The 24,600-nt window shown below is 35.5% G+C and overlaps 1 protein-coding gene across 1 annotated transcript; it reads right to left on the bottom strand.

The window, feature by feature from the left end:
* Nucleotides 1–58: 58 nt before the first annotated feature.
* Nucleotides 59–16,706, bottom strand: LOC137827754 (type II inositol polyphosphate 5-phosphatase 15-like). The gene is made up of 12 exons (XM_068634045.1): nucleotides 15,721–16,706; nucleotides 13,973–14,225; nucleotides 12,615–13,401; nucleotides 10,356–10,480; nucleotides 9,933–10,017; nucleotides 8,962–9,127; nucleotides 8,819–8,859; nucleotides 8,471–8,723; nucleotides 7,866–7,989; nucleotides 2,629–2,989; nucleotides 575–947; nucleotides 59–421 (listed from the first exon to the last, which is right to left on the bottom strand). The coding sequence occupies exons 1-11, from the start codon at nucleotides 16,442–16,444 to the stop codon at nucleotides 588–590; spliced, it is 3,279 nt and encodes a 1,092-aa protein (XP_068490146.1). The 5' UTR covers nucleotides 16,445–16,706; the 3' UTR covers nucleotides 59–421; nucleotides 575–587.
* Nucleotides 16,707–24,600: the final 7,894 nt, after the last annotated feature.

Below are 24,600 nucleotides of genomic sequence, written 5' to 3'. Positions count from 1 at the left end.
GATTTGAACTTGTATATTGCAAAATATAAAAAAACTAAGGAAAAAAAAGAGACCGAGGTAAAATACAACAGGAAGTCAATTAACAAAATGGATTTACATTACACAAAATTCCAGGAAAATAATGAGATGATAGAAGTAAAAAGTATTAGAATATCTGTGGGTGGGAGAAATCATCATCCAAACGACACACTCAATATAGCAGCTTCAGCTGCAGTAACAACAGGTCACTGGATTTTTTTCCCTTCCAATTGCAGCTTTTGCCGGTTGATATGACACATAATCATTTACACAATAAATTGGAATCGTTTCCAAATAAATCAAATAATGGATCTAGTAAAAGCTGTCCTGCTACTTTTGCTTGCATTTGCTTTCTGTACAGTTCAATCAGCTGGATGAATACAAGTTGGACCACAAAAGCTCCCTACGATAAAAAAAAGAGTTATGAAGCATAATTGAGATGCTTATTATAGCACATGCATGGACAAAAACTTATTGTCCGTAACAACACCATCTATCCATTTTTTTTGTTCTTCCGCCGAAAAACTAAAAAAATAAAATAGTCAGAAATACTCACATTAACTGCTGCTTTAAGGGCCATGCAATTTCTGTAGCTGGTCAACCACATCATAGGAACTGCTGAATGGTTGGAAATCAGATCGGCGCAATACAGTTCCTTGGATATTCCCGGAGCCGTCTGGTTGAGAGTCAATCATAGGTTTTTTCTTGGATGAATAACAGTGGTGAACACGGACTCGGTGTTTTCTTGGCTGGATAGTGTAATTGCCACACACCTTAACAACCAAAATAGCTTCCTTGTCTCTGGAGTCTTCACACCAAGAATTTTGTACAACACCATCAACAAACTCCTCCAGAGTCTGAAATTCCTCATGATGCACTGATACTTCAACAATTTGATCTGGTTTTATTATACCAGTTGCAGGACTCACCTGAATCATGAAATGCTTAAGTAATTTATCCACATAAAGAATTTGGTCCCAGGAGTAAAATTTTTTTTCCTAGGGGAGATTTTGGTTCTTTCTAAAGAATTTAAATAGCAGACCACATCACAGGATGCAGTTGCAATGCAACAGCTCAGCTGTGGTGACCCCTATAAACCACAATGATTGCAAAGTAAATTAGGGTATGTTTGGACTAGTTTCTCCATAAGCATTTCTAGAAGAAAAAGATAAGAAACAATTGAAATTAACTTCCCCAAAAGCTTGTAGGAATAGTCACGTGAAACTTCTCTAAATTCTTAGTTAACTTATCCATAAACTAATTTTAACTTATGAAAAAGTTATTTTCCTTTTTTCCAAGAAGTGCTTATGGATAAATTCATCCAAACACAGGCTTAGTTCACAATAGTTGCACTGTGAGTACATAAATTAGAGACAATGTATATGGCACCATTAGTGGAGGGAACGGGATTTGCAAATTAAAGGCCTCGAATGGACGCAAGCAATCTTCCCATGTTTAGTTTGAAAGGTTATTGGGGCTATAGTATCTTTGGTTGGACAAGCAAATTCAAGGTGATCATACGTTTTATATAAAACATTCTTGGAAGGCGTACTTATAGTGCTTTGAGTCTATGTAGATGTATATGCTTATTGCAAGTAATGATGTGCTCTGAAAAAAATTCTGAAGGCCAGTCGAGGAAAGAGTAATTCTATTAAAAAAGGAATGGTTGGAAATCATAAATCGATTAATGAGATGAAAAAATTATAGTATACAAGTGAATATAAATCACACCTTATAAGCTGATTTAATGAAGTTGAGTTAGGTTTAAAACCTATTTTCTAAGATGGTATTAGAATCTAACATAGCAACGTTTGTTGGATCTTTCATGCCATCTATCATTGAACCATCCACATGTATTTAGTCTCACTCAATAATAAGTTTGATGTGAGGGAGTGTGCAGGAGATTTCACACCAATTAGAGATATAATCTCATCATAATATATAAGTGGTTGTAAAAGCTTACCTTACAAGTTGGTTGTGAGGTTGAATTAGGTTTACTAAGAATGAGAATGGAAATATATATACATATGCTAACCATACAGGCTTTATTGCTGAGAGGAGATCATAGGATATTGCATGCTTTTTAAGTGGACATTTGATGACTTGTAGGAGTAAAAGGAAAAAACTAGTTGCAAAAGCAAGTGTAGAGATAGAATTTAGGCTCAAGGGGTGTATGAGACTATTTTGTGATAATTGGTCTCATTAAATTGCACGGTCTAGTACCAGTTCAACATGAAAGGACAGCGCATATACAGAAAAAAAATATAGATATAATGCACATCCCTTTCCAACTCTAGTTGGCTAATGTATCAACATTACCACTACCTAAAAGCAGTTTCAAGATCTTACTTGCAAGCTAGGAATGATTGATATTCATTCACCCGCTTTCTTGAGGGAGAATGTTGTATAGTATAATTATTATAATTAATTCCTATTTAACTTTTATAGAAGCAATAAAGTATATAAAAGAGAAATTTCATCCATTCTTTCATCATCAAACTAGAAGTAAAATTATTTTCTAGTTTCCTCCTTTCAAATCTCTCTAGTTTCAAGTTCCTTCTATAACCATAAATATTGCACACAAAAAATATTTTAAATAAAGAATATCACCTCAAGCCACCTTGGGAAGCCAAATGAACCCCTCAACTGATGGTCAGTACCCTTCTGATCCTCTGTAACAGTAGACTGACCTTCACAAATTATTTCAAACAAAGCATTGCCTTCTCCACATTTATTTGTAATACGCAAAATTAATGTGTCCTGGTTTTGAAGAATTATGTTGTTTGTACTAATGATAGTTTCAGGAATCTTGCACAATTCTTTAAGAAGAAATTTAATTTTCTCATTTGATTCAAGAATCTCTCCAAACTCCTGTCTCCGGATTGATTCGTCCACTCGAGCAATATCAGTAGAAAATATGCAGCGGACAGGCTTGTGGTCACTATCGGTGACATCCATGCAAGCTTCATACCTATTGAAGGTGAGATGGCATTGATTAAAAAGAAAATCTGGAAGCAAAAAAAAGTATTTCCATTGAAGCTTTTTAAAAATATTTTAGACAGTGATACTATACAATAAGAAAAGGTTATAATTTGGTCTTATATTTCAATTGGCTCCCAAATGCAAAAATATATTTCAATTTTAGTCTCTATGTTACAATTTTGATGAAGGTGGAAATCAGAGACAGGACCCGAATCCATGTGTTTACTATGCTGAGGTTATATTATGTACAGAGTACTAAGAATCAATAAATATCCTAATTACCTGCCATAATAAAAACTACTAAGAAAAACAAAGAAAATGTAAATCTGAAAAATACTAAATTTTATTGTTTTTCTGATTTCTCAGAGTGAGAGATACAATTTATATAATACAATCATGAAGCTTATAAAGCAAACTTTCCGATGTGGGACTAAACTCATCAGAAATAACCACTTTGCTGATGTGCTGTATATCAGTTTTACAAAAACAGATATTTTATTCTATTACATAAGTACAAGATGTGGTTAGTATATTTACATTCTATACATATCTTATTGCACTTCCCCTTAAATTGGAGCATATAGGTCCTATACACCCAAGTTTGGTACATATATTACTTATTTGGAGGCCACTCCATAGACTAAGTAAAAAATCTTTCAATTGGTCATTTGATGTGTATAGACTAAGTACCTCAATTTTAGGACAAGGTTAGCCCAGACAATAGACATTATTTATGTATCTTCCAAAATAACCATTTTCAATGTGATCCCAATCATTCGTTATTGTTATAACACCATTGGATTATCATGTAGTTAGGCGAAGATTGGTACAGTAAAATCTTGTTAAGGTTCCTAGACTATCTAACTTCACTAGACCATCCAGTAGATGTGTCTTCTAGTATCTGTGGTGATAGTCTTAGTACAACGTCTAGTCTATTAGCATCTACTAAGACTAGTAACAATTCAGATCAGTAACAAGAATGTCCTGTCCATATGTTTAGGTGCATTTCACAAAAGCTAGTTATGGTATATATGTACTATAAATAGAACATGTAACAACATTTAAACTAATTGAGAGTTGTGAGTTCAACTATAAAGCTGAAAAAACAGTGAGTGTTGAGCAAAAGTTCACTGAGAGAAACTTCAAGTTGTAATTTGTGTACATAATGAATTTTGTAGTGGATGGAAATTGAAGTTCATTAACACTTCAATTGAACCACACTATTTTTTTGAGTAATTTTTCCTTATTTTTCTTTCGATTACTTTCTACCAACTCATGTGCAACTTTATAGTAAGGGGAAGACATTGATAACAAAAGCGGTAGAAGAAGGTCGAAGTCAAGGTCGTGCTATGGATTTTCAAACATAAAAATGGAAGTCCAAGAGCTGATGAACAAAGATTAGGCGAGATTGGTGGCTAGAGGCTTTAATCGGAGAGAAGGAGTTGATTTAATGATGTTTTCTCTCCTGTAGTAAAGCACAAATCCATTCAAATGTCGTCAGTCATGGTAGTTGAGCTTAATCTTGAGCTAGAACATAAAAATGTTATGACTGCATTTTTATATGAAGAGTTAAAAAAGACCATCTATATGAAGCAACCAGGAGGATACGAAGAAGGAGAAGAGAGGATTATGTTTGTAAATTAAACAAATCCTTGTATTTTTTTAGACAATCCCCTTATCAATTGAAGTTGGAACAAATGGTTTGACAGGTTCATTGAGTATTGGCTTTTCTTAAGTGAACTTTTAAGTCTAACTCAATTATATAAATTTGGCTCATAAAGCGAGGTTTGCACCCACTTATATATTATGAAATGTCCTTATCTCTAGTCGATGTGAAATCTCCAACACACCGTCTCGCACCGAGACCTGCCAACTCGTGGGTGGAAACTATATATCCATGGGTGATTTGATAGCGGGTGTTCTGATAGGCTCAACACATTCTCGCTAGGATAGATTCCAAATGGTTCTCATACCATATTAAGAAGTGAACTTTAAGTCTAAATTAACCTTACAAAACCGGCTCACAAGGTAATGTTTGCACCCACTTATACACTATAAAATGTCCTTATCTTTAATCGATATGGGATCTTCAACACTCTGAACTTGTGCGTGGGACTATATATAGTGGATGACCTGATAAGCCCAAAAAACTCTCGCTAGCATAGACTCGAAAGGACTCTATTAAGTAGATTTTTAAGTCTAACTCAATCTTATAAAATGGGCTCATAAGGTGAGGTTTGCATCCATTTATGTACTATGAAATGTTTATTTGATGTGGGATACCAACACACCTCCCTCCCTCACACCGAGACCTGTCAACCTTGTTGGTGGGGTTTTATATCTGTGGGTGGTTTGATAACAATCCGATGGAGGGTGACCTAATAAGCCCAACAAATTCTCACTAGAATAGACACTAAATGACTCTTATACCATATTAAGAAGTGGACTTTCAATCTAACTCAACCTTACAAAATCGGCTCATAAGATGAGGTTTGCACCCTCTTATATACTATTAAATGTTTTTATCTATGGTCGATGTAGGATCTCCAAATTAAGAAATGGACATTAAGTCTAACTCAACCTTACAAAACTGGCTCATAAGATGATGTTTGCACCCACTTATATACTATGAAATGTTATTTTTAGTCGATGTGGGATCTCCAACAGCTTAACATAGTAAGCATGATATTTGCATCTACTTCAAGTTTCTAATAAGAGATCATTTCATAGTATTATTGTTGTATGTCAATGACATTTTGATAGCTAAATATAGTAAGCCTAAGGTTGAGAAGGTTAAAGCTAAGCTGAATAGAAAATTCAATATGAAGGAGCTTAGAGCAGTTAGAAAGATTTTAGGGATTAAGATCATTAGATGACATGAATTGAAGAGTCTATATGAGGTCTCATAAAACCTACCTTAGAAAAATTCTGGATAAGTTTGGGATGACAAACTTGAAATTTGGGTCTAGACATATGCTTCTCACTACAAGTTGAGTGATGAACAATCTCCCATGACGAGGCAGGAACAAAGTTATATAGATGGTATTTCATATGCAAACATTGGTACTGTGATATATGCAATGGTTTGCACTCGCCTCGACATAGTCTAGTGAGTGTTGCTAGAAACTTCATATCTAATCTTGGATGAGCTCATTGAAAAGCTCTGAAGTGGATGCTTTGATATTTAAAAGGGTCGCTTGGAAAAGTCATAATTTATGGTGGAGCTAGATGACATGTTAAAGAAACTCCTATAAAAGGTTATACTGACTCGGACTATGCTAGGTGGTTAGAGACCAAAAAATCTCTCACGAGTCATGTGTTTACTACGTATGGTACTGCAATCAGCCATAAGGTCAATCTGCAAAAGGTAGTGGTTTTATGAACCACTGAAGTAAAGTACATTGCCAAGAAAAAACTGGTGAAGGAAGCCTTGTGGCTGCAAGGCCAGAGAGTTGAGAGTGCAAGACAAGATTGCCACCGTCTTCCACGACAACAACAATGTTATATAGTTATCGAAGAACCAATTCTACTATGACATAACAAACCACACTAACATCAAATTGCATTTCATAGGAAAGGGGATTACTCAGAGATCTATAAGGGTTATGAAGGTCACAATGGGTCATAATTTCTCTTATATGATTACGAAGGTTCTACGAGGCAACAAGTTTTTTCCTTGCTTGGATTTGATCTAGTTGATTGGTGATTAAGCTTGTAATGGGCTTAGTGGCAAGAGAGTCTTGCTCAAAAGATTTGTGTTGAACTAAGGTGGAGACTAGTAAAGATTGGTTCAATAAAATCTTGTTAAGGTTCCTAGACAATTTAACTCTAATGAACCATCTAGTAGAAGAGATAGTCTTCTAGTATCTGGTATCTGTGGTGGATAGTGTCAGTTGAGCGTCTAGTCTCTTAGCATCCATTGAGACCCTAGATCATCCGACTAAGTGACGATTAAGCTCAATAACAAGAAGCATTGTTCACGTATCATCTCTGTATATTTAGACGTGTTTCACAGACATTAGTTATGCTAGTTATGTACTAAAAATAAGATCATGTAACGATAGTTAGACTAAGAGTTGAGTTCAACTATAAAACTGATAATGGTGAGAATTGAGCAAGAGAAACTTTGAATTGTAATCTTAGTGCATAGTGAATTCTATCGTGAACATAGATTGAAGTTCGTTAACACTTCAATTGAACATTATTTTTGCATTCAATTCTGTCTTGTTCTTCCTTTGTTTACCTTCTACCAATTTGTTTGCAGCCTTTCTCTATTATTGTTTTGGCATTTGTGTATGGTCTTACAGTAGGTTTTTCCATTTATATCCACAATAGAGTTATCTTGATGTACACGGGCCAACTAGACAATGATTGTTATGTGTAAGGACAAAAATATAATATTTACATTCCCCACGTGATGATACTTATAATTGCTCCTTACAATTTAGAGTATTATAAAACAAATAATTCTAGAACAAAACCACACAACTTATGACCAACTTGAAAATAATTATAAACATAGGGGTAAATTACAACCTATTTGGGATATGGATTACAGATCAAATTATAAAAGAATATAGCATAAATATGCTTTAGTCACAAGAAAAATATGATGAAATACAACCAAAATATAGGTTTGTAGTTATTTAAGTCAATAATGATGCCAACTCACTCTAACAAAATTACTTTTGGATATCTAGCATTTTCCTTTCTCAAATCTATAATTCAATATTGACTCACACCATGTCTCATAATAAAGAAGTCCCCTTTTTTATACAGGGATCAGAGACTGCATAGTCCTTCTGGCCGGGTATTTTAATCTATATACCCAAATGGAAAAAAAAAACATAAGCTAGAGCACTCACTGTAATACAGAAGTGACAACAGGGCACTCTAAACTGCATTCAGCCACCAAAGATGTGCAGCTATCACGATACAAAATTCTGTCACACCAGGCAGGGATGCGTTTCTTTTCACCAGAATCATACCCTTCAATAAAATAGGTCATATAGTCTGAAGTCATACCCTCAAAAAATTTGTAAGCATCACTGATGACAGTTATAATAAATATAAGCAGCAAAAACAAAAACTGTAGTTTGAAATTATTCATTTTTCAGTATCTAATTCTTAAAGAGTTACTGATTGTGTCGAGTATTAGCATTAGGTTGCTGAGAATCCTGATGTACTCTATATTTCATTCACCCTTATCCTAATAATATATATACGAAGGAAGATTGTCATTTAGTTTACCCAATCAACCGTATCATTTTCTCCTGCCTACCTTACTCCCATTACACTAATATTATAGTGAACATGCCTCTTACACCCATTGCATTTTGCAGAAATGATTAGAGAGATGTAACAGCCCAACCCACGTCTCTTACACTTAACTTCCATCTCATTTTTTAACACTAAAGTTTACTTCCAAGTTCATTGGACCATTGTGTGTGTTTTTGGGCAGGGGACCAACCTGCTAAGCCAGCTTGGTGCCGTTCAAACTTGTATGTAGGAGGAAATGTTATAATTGCTTCTCGCATTCCTTGGAAGACATTCCCAGCTTCCATTTCAGCTCGAAGTTGATCTCTTTCTCTAAGCCAGTCAAAGCATCTTTGAGAAACAAAATCTCTTGCTTCATCATATGAAATGTCATCAAGTCTATAATTAAAATCTCCAAGAAATACAACCATGTCTGCCTCAGATAACTCGGGCATCCCTTCTGTGGACTGGAAACCAATCTCAAGAATCAATACCTCATCCAACTATATGAGTGCATCATAAAGCATTACTTAGATGAATAAAGTGGACAGCGTGTACATACATTTGCACCACGAAACATCGTAACAGAAGATGACGTGCCAGCTGCAACAGAAAGGACCAATGGCAAGCCAGATCTATAAACAGGCCAAAATAAATACATGGACAAGGCAAGTGCGAAAATCAGGAATAGGCACAGAAAAGTACCAGCTGTAGTATTTAAGACATTTGTTGGTCGACTGAAGGTCATTGTTCGATATACATGATCAAAATCTGCATTACGACGACCAACTGCATCTAAATGTGCTGCGAAGTGACAATTAACAAAGCACATTATCCGATCATACACTCTAATCCTCAAACCAACAGCTCCCTGAAGAAACAAAAATCTCCTGTGTCAATGATCAGAACAACAAAAACTGAAACAAAAAGAAGATACTTTTGAAAAAACTACTGTTTGCTGGAAAAAATATATCTTTCCACACCACACATCACACAATGTGATAGTCTTGTGAATTGCATAGCCATGGCAAGGCATTGTTGGGGGTCGCAACCCTGATAAAACCATTTAAGACTTGCAGATCTATTTGCTTTATATGTGTGTACGTGTGTTGAATTAAATGACTAAATTCAAGCCAAAGACTTCAACTACACTTTACTGGTTATTGCTTAAGTGGACACAATTAGCAATAAAGTTTTAATGGATATATGATATGTTACTTGCAGACCATACAAGCAAATTATGTCATTGGCTTGCATTACAGAACTTGTAGAACCGAAACTTGGCCTCTGTCTGCTTTTACTTGGAATTGCAACATACCATAAAATCTAGTAGGCAATCTAGTGATATAGGAAATAGTCAGACATGTATCAATGTTAATCTGTTGAATGAAACAAAAGCTGAAATTATGAGATCCATGATCCTGACCAACAGCCGCATCTTAATACACCCTTTATTAGCAAAAAAATAATTGCAACATACCATAAAATCCAGTAATCAATCTAGTTATATAGGCAACAACCTGCCATTTAAGTATCAATGTTAGTCTGTTCAATGAAACAAAAGCTGACAATTATGAGATCCATGATCATGACAAACAGCCGCATCTTAATACACCCATTATTAGCAAAAAAATAATATGCAAAGAAAAACAGCAGAGTAGATGGCACAGGCCCACCTTATTGCCAATAGCACGTCCGAAACCACATGGAACTGCTGCCACATCAACATCCCCAACATGAAATCTAATGTTGGTTTTAACCCTGAAGAAGAAAATTTCAGTACCATAGGTGAAGAAAGCAGCAAGGAAGAATTTAGATAGATAACAATGGCATCTCATGAATTCAAATTGAAGAAAATAATTGATATTTTGGTTCACAATACAATTCGGAACCCAACCTTAAGTGATACATATCCATAACAAGTAGGAAGGAAAATCCACAATAATCAGACATAACAAGTAATTTAACAGACCATTACAAATTCAAATTGCTAAAATTGAACGCATATCCTATTGACTAACAAAACAAACAACAGTCATTATTTCTGGCATATTCAAGCTTCAACAACTCACATGTATTCTTACTCAAAAGATACTCACCACACAGCAATGACCAAGCCAGCAAGTTGTCTGGATCCAATACGTTCAAATGTCGAACCTTCATCTAATGTTTTGTCTATCATGTCCAGCCACCACTGCCCAACAGAACTCCCCTCCAATCCTACCTATATGTTTGTGAGAGATTGAGGGCAGAGGAGAGTTATGAAGAAGAAAAATTAGGCAAAACCATTAATTATACAATATATTTAAGTGTTTAAATACATGACGATTGTCACAACAGAATGCTGACAATGACACTTGAATAATCCACACATCCAGAAAATATCCATTGATCAACATAATTTTTAATGATTTTCAGTACCCATATGCTAATAGGAACAAAGACTCAGCACTGAGACATTCTTAGTCATTTTGATGTGGAGCTCTATTACAATAGATCAATCCAAGAAATCCCCCAGCTACTTTATATTCACTTATGCAATATCAAGGATTCAAGATCAACTGGATGAACTATAGAATGAAGTAGCACAGAAAGACAATTGGATGAATGGATACAGGATTATTAATTGGGAAGAATCATTTGCAGCAATGAATGATGTTCATGGCCAAGGAGATTTTGGCTGCAGTGATATCATTGCATAGTTTCACGAAATTTTAAGCAGAAGATAAATGGCCCACAAGCACTTCATTCTTATTTTAAAGAATTCAAGGAGACTGAGAAAAAAGGAATGTGTAATTTTATTAAACTGTAAAAATGAATTGATAACACAAAGAGAGCTATTGAGCTCAGTTATTTATACAGAAGAACAGATTGGGCTTTAAGCTATATCTAAGCTCCACTAACTCCAACTGTCATAACAGAATGACAGTTGGCTAACACTCTGACCAAGTGTTGACTCAGCAATCTACATAAACAAGTATAGACTATTAATTTCCCCCTAGAATAAGAATTATAAAAAATATTCTTAATTTCTAAAGCACCTGATCATAATTTCCAAATTACTACTATAGTATAATACCATGCCCTGGGAGTTGCTTTCTGCCTCCCTTCTAAACCACTGCATGTTACAGAAACTTTTTTTCTACACCCGATTCCCTCCCTCCCATTGTTCTGTTTCTCTAGGCTAGCTGTTGGCCAGTTTTTATAATGAACACGTTGATATTGTACTTGAGTTGTCTCAAAGGACATGTTGGACTCATTGATGTCCTCAAACTTGAAATTATGAAGATTGTGTGACAAAGGTAAGCCCATTGACATAAATTTTTTAAAGAAAAGGTAATGAAACAAAAGTCAGTCTTTCTCAAACTGCAATTATGGCAGTAGCTACAACTCTTTTTCACACCAGATTCCCTCCCTCCCATTGCTCTATTTCTCTTGGCCAGTTTTTATAATGAACATGTTGATCTTGTACTTGAGATGTCTCAAAGGACATGTTGGACTTATTGGTGTGCTCAAACTTGAAAATATGAAGATTGTAAACGAAGGTAAGCCAATTGATATAAAATGTTTAAAGGTCAGTCTTTCTCAAACTGCAATTATGGAAGAAAGTACAACTAATTTTTTTCACACCCAATGCCCTCCCTCCCACAGCTCTGTTTCTTTTGGCCAGTTTTTATAATGAATATGTTTTTAATCTTGTACTTGAGTTGTCTCAAAGGACATGTTGGACCCATTGATGTGCTCAAACTTGAAAATATGAAGATTGTATGATGGAGGTAAGCCAATTGGCATAAAATGTTTAAAGAAAAGGTAATGAAATAAAGTTAAGTCTTTCTCAAACTGCAATTATGGCAGTAGCTACAATTTTATAAACTATAAAGCTTTAACGATTTTTTTTACAGAACAGTGGTATTACAGTCATTAAATTATTCTTTCATTTCATTTGTTCTTCATTCTGCAGTACCAATTAAAGGCATGACACAAATCACTATTGCATTCCTAACCATACAAAAAACTAAAAAAGGAAATATCAACGTATTTCAAACTTGCAACTCATTAAATTACAGTCATTTCACTTGCTCAAATAGTTTCCAAAGCAATCCATTGCATTACATTCCATTCATGTCAATTAGCCAAAGCAGTAACAGCATACATAAATGTAAGTTATCGGCTTTAAATGCCAACCTAATAACAAGTGTTTTAGCAAATTCAAATGTATTTAAGTCAAGCCTAAAGAAAAAGAAAAAACAACTAAACATAAATCACACAGCAACTACTTTGCTTACACTACTATTTTTCAAATAATAATATTTTATAGTACTGATTTTCTAGTAATGTTACAGAAAATGATGACTTACAGTTTCTTTAGCAGCAGACATTGCAAGAAATCCAGCACCCATTTCAACCTCTTGCAACCCAACAACAACAAGACTAACATCTGAGGCCACTGAACCTAGCCATGAACTAAGGGAATCTTGAGATGCTTTTCCTTGCCCAACATTCCAAGTGCCACTCAATATTTTTATATTTTCTATTTTAGTATATAAAAATTCTTTGCCACCTAATTCTGAACGCAATATGCTATCAACAGGCCCAGGGGAGGTGATGTTCCATCCCCGTACCCCACCGTGGTTAGCCAATGCAAATATATAACCAGCACCAACTGCCATATTTACAATTGGACTGCCATGAGCCACCCATCCCCCAATCAGATTACCCTTGAGGTCCAATACCTGGATAGTTCCAGACACATAACCTACCCAAATTTGCATGCCAAAAGTACAAAAACACTGAACGGCAGAAGAATGGTAAAGAAAATCTTGTATGCGATTACCATTTCCATCCCATTGCACCAGTAAGCCACTAGTACACCCTGTCCAAATCATTCCATCTATTGTTATCACTAGTGCTTCAGTTCTCCGATTATCATCCCCAAAGCCTCCCTTTGCTGCAACTCGACGAACGGCATCAGCTGCCCCCATTATGGCATTACGTGAACGCTGAAAGAACCCAATGGAACTTTGCGTTTTGTCTTTCCTTGAAACAAGCTCCACTGAAAAATCTTGAATTGAGGACAAATCCAACCGATTTTCAATTTGTCCATCTGAATTGAAAACTTTCATTAGCTCCCTAGTGCGAGCATCCCTATAAATTAACAAGCACTAGCTTACATTAAATTGAAAGATATTAATACGTAGTGATAGAGAAGCACAGCTAATGCAAAGTGAAAAGAGTAAGGATTATGTGACAATGAAGTGCATGTTTGGTAACATCACGGATCCCATTTCCTCTATGATTCACATTAACTTTCATGTAAAAGCAACTAAAAGTTGCTTCGAATGATGCATGTTATGTTAGCGTGCCACAAAACCAAACATGTGGGAAGTCTTAGTCTAGTTATGATTTCTTTATACATCCGATCACATAGAGTACCATCAAGAGACAACATGTCGGAACAAAACAGGATATACAGGATTCAGGATGAGTTACCATAAACATGCAAATATATAACCTGACTAGTTCTTACATATTGCTTATTTTATAAGGATTTATATCATAGAACCAATGTCTTATTATTACCAAAGTAAGTTGTGACCAAGAGATAGAAAAAATCCTAAAATAATCAAATACACTTGAATGCTTAAACATAAAAGAATTTACCCATACTAATGTTCAATACAAACAAGCACCACGAGAGTTCAGGAGAAAATCTCACCACAAAGCAAATGAAAAATAACCGGCACTCCACACCTTTGCTCTCGAATTATCAGATACTAAGTACTTTACATCTGAAGTCAGCATGTTACTGAAGCCATTTGTAGATAGTTGGCTCCTTAAGTCAATATAGGACCTCTCCACAAATATAACAGCGCTGTGCCTTTCCTCCTTCGTCAGATGAATAGATTTTTCAACAGCCTCCCAAGGCCATATTTTTATAGCTCCTCCTTCTGAACCCGACCACAGATCCCCTGGAATAACAAAATGAAGAAGAAAAAAGAGAGAATAATGAATAACATTCACAACAAGCACGTGAATCAACCAACAAACATCAGGTTCCACGGAGAATTTGGAATCTTGGATTAGTATTATAGTACATTTTTGAGTAAACAATTTAATTAAGCACTTATTCAGAAAGAGCTTATCACGTGAGAGCTTATACCATTAGTACTCGAAGAACTTCAATGCAAAATTACTGAAATAGAATAAAAAACTAAAAAAACTAGTTTTGTAAACTTCACCAAATACCTTTTATTTTCAAGTGCTTACACCATAAAACACGTCCAAAGAAGTTTGGCAAAAGTTCTTCCAAATGCTCAAACAAAACAGCTTATAATCAAAATCTTAGTTGTTGTTTGACTCTAACTATTTTGGACTTAACTTTCACTTAAAAGAAACTTTTAAAAAGGTAGTTTTTCTCAATAAAGAAAACTTCATGAACTTTTAAATAAATAAATAAAAATAAGTAAATAACTAGTTTTAGAAGCTTTAGACTTCTACTTTTCCCTTTACTCCTTTATTTTAAATCTGAAGATCCAAAAATACACTACACAGGAAATTTTAAGATTAAAAATCACTCCCTCTATTTCCTTTTATCTGTCCATTTAAGAGAATAACAGACAGATTAAGGGATGAAATTAATATCTTAATTTATGTTAAAATTGTTTTTCACTTCATAACATGACCTCTGTTATTATTTCTTTTTCATTGATGAGAAGTTTGTAAAGTATTTAAAAATTAAGTGAAAATAAGGACAAATTGAAAAATATAGTAGGTAACATTATCTTCTTTCAGAGGTAAACAACTAAATAAAGTGAAGGAGTTACTAAACAACTTTAACTTTAAAGCGCACATTCCATAGACTAACACTACAAAAGTCTTCTACGCATTTACATTGCCGCTCAATCATAATTTACTGTACTTGATAAATTTGATTAATATTACAATAGTTTAAAATTCATGTAAAGAAGATTTCTAATTGCATCGCAGGCTAACTGAAAATACATGTCTATCAAACTCTTAACATTAAATTTGAACTATTATTTTTAGTTTCGATTCTTTAAAATTATTTTTAAGACTTATGTTTTTAATTCTTCAAATTTGGCCTAGGATTATTTTTGTCCCCAAATTTTAAATTGCTTTTTTTAGTCTTATAATTTGATCAAAGAAATCTCCATCATGAATATCATTAGAGATTGCACTTCGCAATACAAACAAAATACCAGCAGTTCTTATCATAAAATACCTCTAATATACGATTATTTCCATTTCAAATTATTCATTTCCCTATACTTGAGGAAATAGATATATGTTTAAATATATTTTTTTAATTATATTTTAAAGCATTAGCTTGTAAAAGCAACAACAAAAAACATATAGGGTACCGGAGATCAGCTAAATATTATCCTAATCCAACCAAATAGATTGATTGAACAGTATAATTAACAGTGAAGAACGAAGGATTACCATAAGAGGTGAAGGTGAGGGAAAGAACAGGGCCACGGTGAGCCTGCCAAGACAAATTTTCCTTAAACCGATTGCTCCAATCGCAGCAGTTATTGTTATCCTCCAAATTCTCATCATCCATCTTCCAACACCTAATCTTCCCATCCCTGTGTCCACTCCACACCAACCTGTTCCCCTCATCCGCAACCAAACACAGCGTCGGCGAACTCCACACCGATTCCCGAAACGGCGCACTCTCCTCGTCTCCGCTCCTCGCAACTTCGCCTTCTTCTCCAACGCCGCACCACGACGCGTACAGATCTTTGAAGTTCCAGAACCTCACGCCGCACTCGGAAGCCGCCCACAGCTGCGACTCAGTGGAAACAATGCTCCTCAGGAAACGCCCAATCTGCGTCTCCCGCAGCGGGTGCGGCCGTAGTTCGAGGCTCGGCGGCCGCGCCGGATGCACCGCCCCGCGCGCAGGGAGGCGGAAGATGCTGGCACCGCCTCCCTTGGCGACGAACTCCGGCAGCGGTGAAGCGCGTGAGCCGGAGGAGTGACGGTGTTCGGCGGAGAGCTTGCGGTCAAGAAACTGGAGCATGTAGTCGAGGCGGCGGTTGGTGGATTGGATGGAGTTGGAAGGCGAAACGTCGTCGTCGGAAGAGGAGGAGTGCAAATATCGTGATGAAGTTTCGTGGTCGAAGGAATCGCCGTCGCTTTGGCGGAGCGTTGATGATGAATCCATTGAATTGGAATCAGTTGCGCGTGGTGGACGATGTGAACAGTGTGAGAAATTCTACCATGTGTGAATTTGTGAGAGAATTTGGTGTGCGATGTTAATTGCGATTTGTGTTTGACTTGGAAGCTGGATTGGATGAGAGAGAAATTTAAGAAGGAAGTTGGATTTCAGGGACGGACCAAACAAATTCCAGCTGAGACACATCACGTCTGTTCCAACGATCCACCCTATTCTTTCTTTCCATTTTTTACTGCTAATTATTAAATCCAAATTCCCATATTTCATATTTTATTTTTAATCGATTCGTTCCAATGATTTCAACAAATATAATATTATATGCGCTACTCTTTCTTTATATTGCTGTCTTAAACATGCACGTTACCAAATTCGCATATTTGGTTTTTTTTATTTAATTATGTTTCTCGTGTATACAAAATATGAAAATATTAAACTATTTCTGCCTTTTTTTAATATTAAAAAATATATGGGTGTATCCTAGGACATGATAAAATGTCTTAGAACTATTATTTGTTGCCTGGATTGTTCTATTTATTATCATTTTTTATCGGTTTAATATAATATATTGAAAAACAATAAATAAGATAAAAAAAACTATACATTAAATTACTAACTTATTATTTTATCATTTAGGTTGTATTTAGTTTAGTTCTTTCACTTGCAAAAAGTTATTTTGTTTTTTATGTTACGAAAGTGAGTTAAATCACAGGTCCACCAGTGCAAAATCATCTAAGCAACTGACTAAGAATCAGTAAAATATCAGATAAAATAAATTTAATTTGGAATTTTAAAAAATAACTTAAAATAGTTGTCATTTGCTTTTTTTTCTTCTCCGTGTAAAACTTGTTGTACATTGATATGTATTATTAAAACTTCAATTTAACTATAATAATGCTTTTTAAGGATCGATTTTTAATAAGTATAAATAAAAAAAAATTGAAATAATTTGAGAATGAAGATTGTATTATTTTAAGTTAGAAAACTGTATATCTTATAAAACTAAAAACTATTTTTTTTTTATCCGAAAAAATTCTAAAATTGTCTATCTTTTAATTTCTCTAAAACTCTAAGATGGTTGTCTATAATTTCTCTAAAACTCTAATATTATTCATAATATTAGAAAATATATTAAATTTATCCAATTAAAACTTTTACAAAGTAAGTTCTTTTTTTTAAGTCTTGAGTTCTTTATTAAATGATATGGATACCAGAGTTATAAAATGATACTAATATTAATTGTGTATTTTATAATTATTAGTTATTTCTCTTTATAGATGTGAATAACCTTTATTCTATCTTTGTCTTATTATTCTAGTATTTATTGATTGATTATTTCTTTATTTTGTTAAACCTAGAATGAGTGTACAACTTATATATATATATATATATATATATATATATATATATATATATATATATATATATATATTCAGACTATTTGTTATGATTCAATACACAATTGAAGAGATATTCATTCTCATATCCTTTGTCTTCCTTTTATTCTTTTGTTCATATCTGTTCTATTTTATAATATGTATCAGAGCTCAGAGCTATGGTTGTTACATTTATCCATGGGTGAAGTTGTTGATCCCTCACAAGAACTTAGTTCACCTTACCATGTTAGTTAATCAGATAACCCTTCCTTTCTTATTGTCCCTATTACTCTTGAGGGACCAAATTATCATCGTTGGTCTTGTTCGTTTCAAATGAGCCTAATTTCAAAGAACAAAATAGGTTTCATTGATGGAACTATAGAAGCTCCCAATAGTACCAATTCATTGTTTCCAACATGGCAGAGAGCCAATATGCTGGTTGTTTCCTAGATTCTCAAGGATGTTTCTCAATCCATCGCACAAAGCATCATCTGTATGGACAATGCCTTTGAAATATTGAATGATTTAAAGGAAAGGTTCTCACAAGGAGACATGATTCGTATTTCTGATATCTAGGAGATGATTTCTTCTTTTAAACAAGGTGAGTTGACTGTTACAAACTATTTCACTCAATTAAAAATTATTTGGGATGAGCTTGATCTTTTCCGTCCGCTATCTACTTGTTCATGTGCCTCTAAATGCACCTGCAATGCTCTTGTGAATGTTTCTAAATATAAAGCACAAGACCAAATTATCAAATTTTTAAGGGGGCTAAATGATAATTATTCGACTGTGAGAAGACAAGTTTTTGGTTATCAATCCAAGGTAATGATTGCTACTAGCAAAGGAGGTTATAAAAACAATGCTACAACCTATGGCAGAGGTGCTGGATACGGAAGATGAAGCTTTGGAAGAGGATATACTCCCAAAATTTGCAATCATTGTGGAAAGACAAGACGTACCATTGATACATGCTATAAAAAGCATGGCTTTCAACCTCATTTCAAGTTTAAAAATCAGAATCATGATTAGAGTCATACTAATGTTGTTTTTCATAATACAAATTTTAATAATAATGAGCAGAATCATGAAGGTTCAAAGTCAGAAGTGGAGTCTCAACAAACTAGTTTTACTCCTGAGCAGTATCAAACATTGTTAGCTCTTTTACAACAGACCAAATCCAGTGGCAATGTTTCTAATCAAGTCTCTATTATTCCTTCCAATCAAATTGGTAATAATTTTATTTCTTCCTTCGGTTCTTGGATTATTGATAGTGATGCTACCGATCACATTTGTTCATCCTTAACTTATTTCACTTCATATCATCAAATTAATCCTATTTATGTCAAATTACCAAATGAAAATCAAGTCATTGTCAATTATTCTGGAAATGTTTTTCTCAATCAAAATCATGTCATAGACAATGTTTTGTACATCCCTTGCTTCAATTTTGATCTTCTTTCAGTAGCAAAATTGATTGATAAACTATCTTGTGTTCTTACCTTTGACTCTAATGGTTGTCACATTCAAGACAAGATATCGATGGAGATGATTGGATCCACTAAGATGCAAGATAGACTTTATATACTCAGGATCCTACTTACCAGAAACTTCAAATCCAACCCATCAAATCTACACACACCATCAATATTATTAATGTTAGTGCTAGTGATCTAGAAACCCTTTGGCATTTTCGATTAGGTCATATTTCAAATAAATGTATTGATGTTATCAAGAATAAATTTCCTTTTGTTAAATATAACAAATCTTTTGTTTGTGATGTTTATCATTTTGCAAAGCAATAAAGACTTTCATTTCCTATTAGTACATCTAAATAAAAAAAAATGTTTTGATTTAATTCATGTAGATATTTGGGGACCATACTCAATACCATCAATTCATGGCCATAAATATTTCTTGACCGTAGTTGATGACTATTCGAGGTACACATGGATTTTTCTTTTTAAACACAAATCTGAAGTTGTCAAGGCTTTGGAAAATTTTGTTGTTTTTGTTCAAACACAATTTGAGACAGCAATAAAAATAATAAGTGATAATGGGACTGAATTTTTCATGACTAATTTTTTTTGTCAATAAAGAAATAGTACATAAAACATCATGTGTCAATACTCCACAACAAAATAATATAGTTGAAAGGAAACATGATCATTTATTAGATGTAGCAAGAGCTCTTATGATACAATCTCATTTACCCAAAATTTATTGGTCATATTTTGTGATATATGTTGCGCATATTATAAACATGCTTACCACACCTGTTTTAAACTATTCTTCTCCTCATGAAATGCTTTACAAAACTTATGCAAATTTTAATGGATTAAAGGTGTTTGGTTCTTTATATTATGTTGGCACTTTGTCAACAAATACAAGAAAATTTGATCCAAGGGCATTAAAATGTGTTTTTATTGGTTTTAAAAAAGGGACAAAAAGATATATTTTATTGAATATTCAATCAAGAGAAATTTTTGTGTCTAGGGACGTTGTCTTTTATGAACATGTTTTTCCATATCAAAGGGTTCAAGATACTAGCAATGACACTAACAATCCTGACATTTATGATCAAATTTTGTTTATTGAAGATCAACCTGTCTTGAGTCAGTCATCACAAGCCATTCTTGCACCTTGTGATAATGCACCTTATGGTAATAACTATGAGTCACACATTGAGGTTTTAGAAGACGTTTGTTCCCATATAGACCAAAACCTCAACGAAGATCATGAAATAGAACAAAATTTTGAATCAGATCTATCTGTCTGAATGAGTATAAGAATAAAAAGACCACCTGAGTATTTAAAGAATTATCATTGTAATCTTAATGTTTCCAATACATCTTCAAGAGTTAAATATCCTTTGAATTTTGTTTTGTCTTATAACAAATTGTCACCTTCTTACAAGTCTTTTGTTATGTCTCTTTCTTCACATGTTGAGCCAAACACTTATTTTGAAGCTGTGAAATATGACTGTTGGAGAAAAGCTATACAATGTGAGATATTTGCTTTAGAGTCAAATCAAACTTGGGAGACTGCTCTTCTGCCTAAGGACAAAGCTACCATAGGTTACAAATGGGTATTCAAAATAAAATATAAGGCTGATGGGACAGTTGAAAGGTATAAAGCAAGGTTAGTGGCAAAAGGATACACACAAATAGAAGGCATTGACTACCTTGATACTTTCTCTCCAGTAGCAGACCTTGTTTTAACGGGTCTCACGGTGGGCGCCAAATGTTCCTGTTGGTTGACTCGCTTCGCTGGTTGAATCGAACGGCAGCCTTTGGCCCTTCTATCTCCGCCTGAGAATCGTACTTTCTTGATCAAAGAATCTCTCACCTATAAAGACAAAGGGGCGCCTTGATGGTCGTTTGCACTTTGACGCCTAAGTCAGTATAAGGGCAAAGAAACACCAAGTGTATAAAGTAGTTTCAGTCTTAGAAACTGTGTACCTTGCTAGGGTTCTTGGCACCCTTTATATAGGTTGAAACTAGGGTTTACCTTTGTGTTGTTACCCTTGTCTAGGATTCATTGGGGAACGTCCTTGCGCCGCTATTTACATAATCTTAGTGTATCTGGCACATAAAACTTCCCTTAACTGGAGTGCAACGACTATCAGAGTGCAATGACTGTTCACCATGTGGTTTTTCTTTTGCTTCCTTGGTCATCTTCGTAGCTACTTGGGTTGTATCACCAGAACAGGGGATGCTACCTGCTGCTATGCAAGCCAAGGGCTCAAAGTCTCATGCGCCTTTTAAGGATCATCATGTGGAGGTCTGGGCTCCTGGGGCGGTACCATCTCTATTGCGTCCCATGCCTCAGAGGGATAAATCACCTGCAGATTCTACAACACCAATCAATACTACAATTGATGGTCATCATGTGGACTCTACAATTGTGATTGTACCATCCCCATTGTTGGTCTTGCAAAATAATTTTTCCTCTCTCAGGGGTTTGGAAACTACATATGTGGGAGGTGATCCTTATATTGTTATGACTCCTATTGATGATCATCATGTGGAGGTCTCTGGTCATGTGGTTGTATGTTCTACCTGTCCTCAGAAGGGTAAATCTCTTGCAAGTTCTAACGTACCAACTAAGAATCTAATTGATGGTCATCATGTGGAAGTCTCTGCTATTGTGACTGTACCTTCTTCGCCGCCTCATACCTCCCATAGGAAGGCTAAACCTCTTGGGGATGTTAAAGCACTATCGTAGGTCTTGCAAAGTCACTTTTCCTCTCTTGATGGTTTGGAAACTACAAATGTTGTTTCAAAATTTTGGGATGACCCTAATAAGATGGAGGAGGATGTCAGTGATATTGGGAAGGAAAAAGTTTGTACTAAAAGAAAGTCAAGGAGACCACCTAAGGGGACTGGTAATTCCACAAAAATTGCTACGATAACTCTCTCTACAACTTCGCAATGAAGGTCTTTTCATTTTTCTGGAATGTTAGAGGACTGGGAAACCACAAAACTGCAAAGATGTTGATTAGTTTACTTAAACTACATAAACCTTTCCTGTTTTTTCTTGTTGAACCTATAATGTCGTAGACTAATGCTTTCGACGTCCTTTTCAAATCTGTTAATATGCATTTGGTGGCTACGTCTCCTATTGTTAATAAACTTGCTAAGCTTTAGTGTTTGTTGGTTCATAATCTAGTCCAAAATTTCTTGGTCAATGATCAGTTTATTTTTGTAACTTGTCTTCTGCATGATAAATGTTTTAGCTTTGCAGGTGTTTATGGTGTTAACACATACTTGGCTAGACGACTTTTGTGAAGGGATCTTAGTTCTTTCACAGGACCTTGGTGTATTCTGGGAGATTTTAATGTTGTGCTCTTGGCGGATGATTGTAAAGGGGGGTGACTTCTAATCAGGTTTCTTGTAATGAGTTCCTTGATTGGATTAATACTAATGATCTTTTTTGTATTCCGTTTACTGGATCTTGTTATACTTTGTGTAATGGAAGGAAAGGGTTGCATAGAATTTATAGAAGACTAGATAGGGCTTTATGTAATGGAGTGTGCCTGGATGAATGAGATTCTTGTTAAAATTTGTTCTGATCATTCCTCTATTCTTGCTAGTAATTCTTTGAGGAAGATTAGCAATTTTCGTTTCTTTTCTATGTGGCTTCAGAACACTTCATGTCTGAAGCATATTCATGATTCTTGGGCTAATAAGGTTGTTGGTTGTCCAATGTTTATTTTGCAACATAAGTTAAAAATGTTGAAAATTGAGCTCCGAAACTGGAATAAAAAAATCTTTTGGTAATATTCACAATGCAGTTCTTCTTAAGCAGGGTCTCCTCCTTGGTATTCAACAAAAATTAGAGACTACTGGTTTGTTGATATTGATGGGCTTCTTTGTCAAGAAAAGATTTTTAAGGAGGATTTTGATCATGCTCTTCACTATCAATATTTTTTTTGGAAAGAAAGGGATTGTTCCTGCTGGTTGACTCGAAACGCCTTCGTACGCCTACATCACTCTTACGTCCAAAGTCCTTGCGCTCGCGTGTGCCTTTCTTGTGATGAACACCTAAAACACAAAGACAAAGGGCTCCCTAGCGGTCTTTTGCGCTCCGACGCTCAAGTCAGTACTAGGGCTAGGAAACACCGAAAACTGTATAATCTTGCCATTGTGTGTGTGTTTACGGCGCAAGAGAATTCTCTCTCGTCAAGTTTGTTAACTTACTATTTATAGACTGAAACTAGGGTTTCCTGTTTACCTGAAATGGGCCTTTCTAATGGGCGAGCCACGACACTGTTGTTACCTTACTCTCAAGATAACCTAGCGCATGGGGTCCCTAACTAGAGTGCAACCTCTGACGGGATGACCACCTGGATGTCTCCTCGTGCACCTGATCTTTGGGGTCACCCGCCTTTGGGAGTGCCCTAGTTGTTCACGTACCATGCATGCAGCTCGCCCCTGAACGTGACCCTTGCAGGCCATATCCTTCCAGTGGCTCTTATACTTTGTGTCACGCCTGAACGCGTCGTCCATTCTACATGCATGGGAACTCGTGCTCTAGGCTTCTCCTTTACGATGATTGGTGTGTGATCTAGGATCCACTTCTCATGGCTCATCTCTATTGTTTGGGTTTCCGATGTCCGACCTCTCCACACTGTCTAGTGACAAGTCGGTACATCCTGATGACCGATGCCTAACCACTCTTGGCTCCTTGGCGCACATGCTTAACGAGGTATTGGTTCGCGCTGCTCGTGGGTCCCGCATACGTGGCACCAACATTACCAGTGGTTAGTCAACGCCCGGGGACTGGTCGGTACACAAGTCCCGCAGCCTCGAGCTGCAACTCGTTCAACGAAGAGGTTAAGTCCTTGCCCCGGATGGCCTACGTGGCTCTGTGCGACAGGACGTAAATACGGCGCCAAAATGACGTCTTTCTGGGCCTATCTTATCCGTGCGCACATGTTTTTGATCAACGGCTAGGGTTTAACGTCGCTTATGTTTCTTTGTTTGCTTTTAAATTCTTGAAAATGCGCGCGTTCAATCGCTTGTTACATCATTCTCTGAAACCCTTTGATCGTTTCACCTTCTTCCTCAAGCATTCTCACACTTCCTTTACGCATTTTGCATTCTCTCGCTATCGACCGTAGGTATGAACTCTGATTCCCATTCACACCTATTTACTGATTCTAGTTTTGGATAACTGCCTGTGTTACTCAATCTCTGCATCAATCGCCTTCTATTTCTGGGTTTCCTTTAACTCAAGAAACCTTAAACTCTGGGAGGTGTTAATTCT

This window comes from Phaseolus vulgaris, chromosome 7 (genome assembly GCF_000499845.2).
Source record: "Phaseolus vulgaris cultivar G19833 chromosome 7, P. vulgaris v2.0, whole genome shotgun sequence".
Taxonomy (NCBI): domain Eukaryota; kingdom Viridiplantae; phylum Streptophyta; class Magnoliopsida; order Fabales; family Fabaceae; genus Phaseolus; species Phaseolus vulgaris.
Note: the sequence above shows the minus strand (reverse complement) of the source record. Positions and strands in the feature narration are given on the sequence as shown.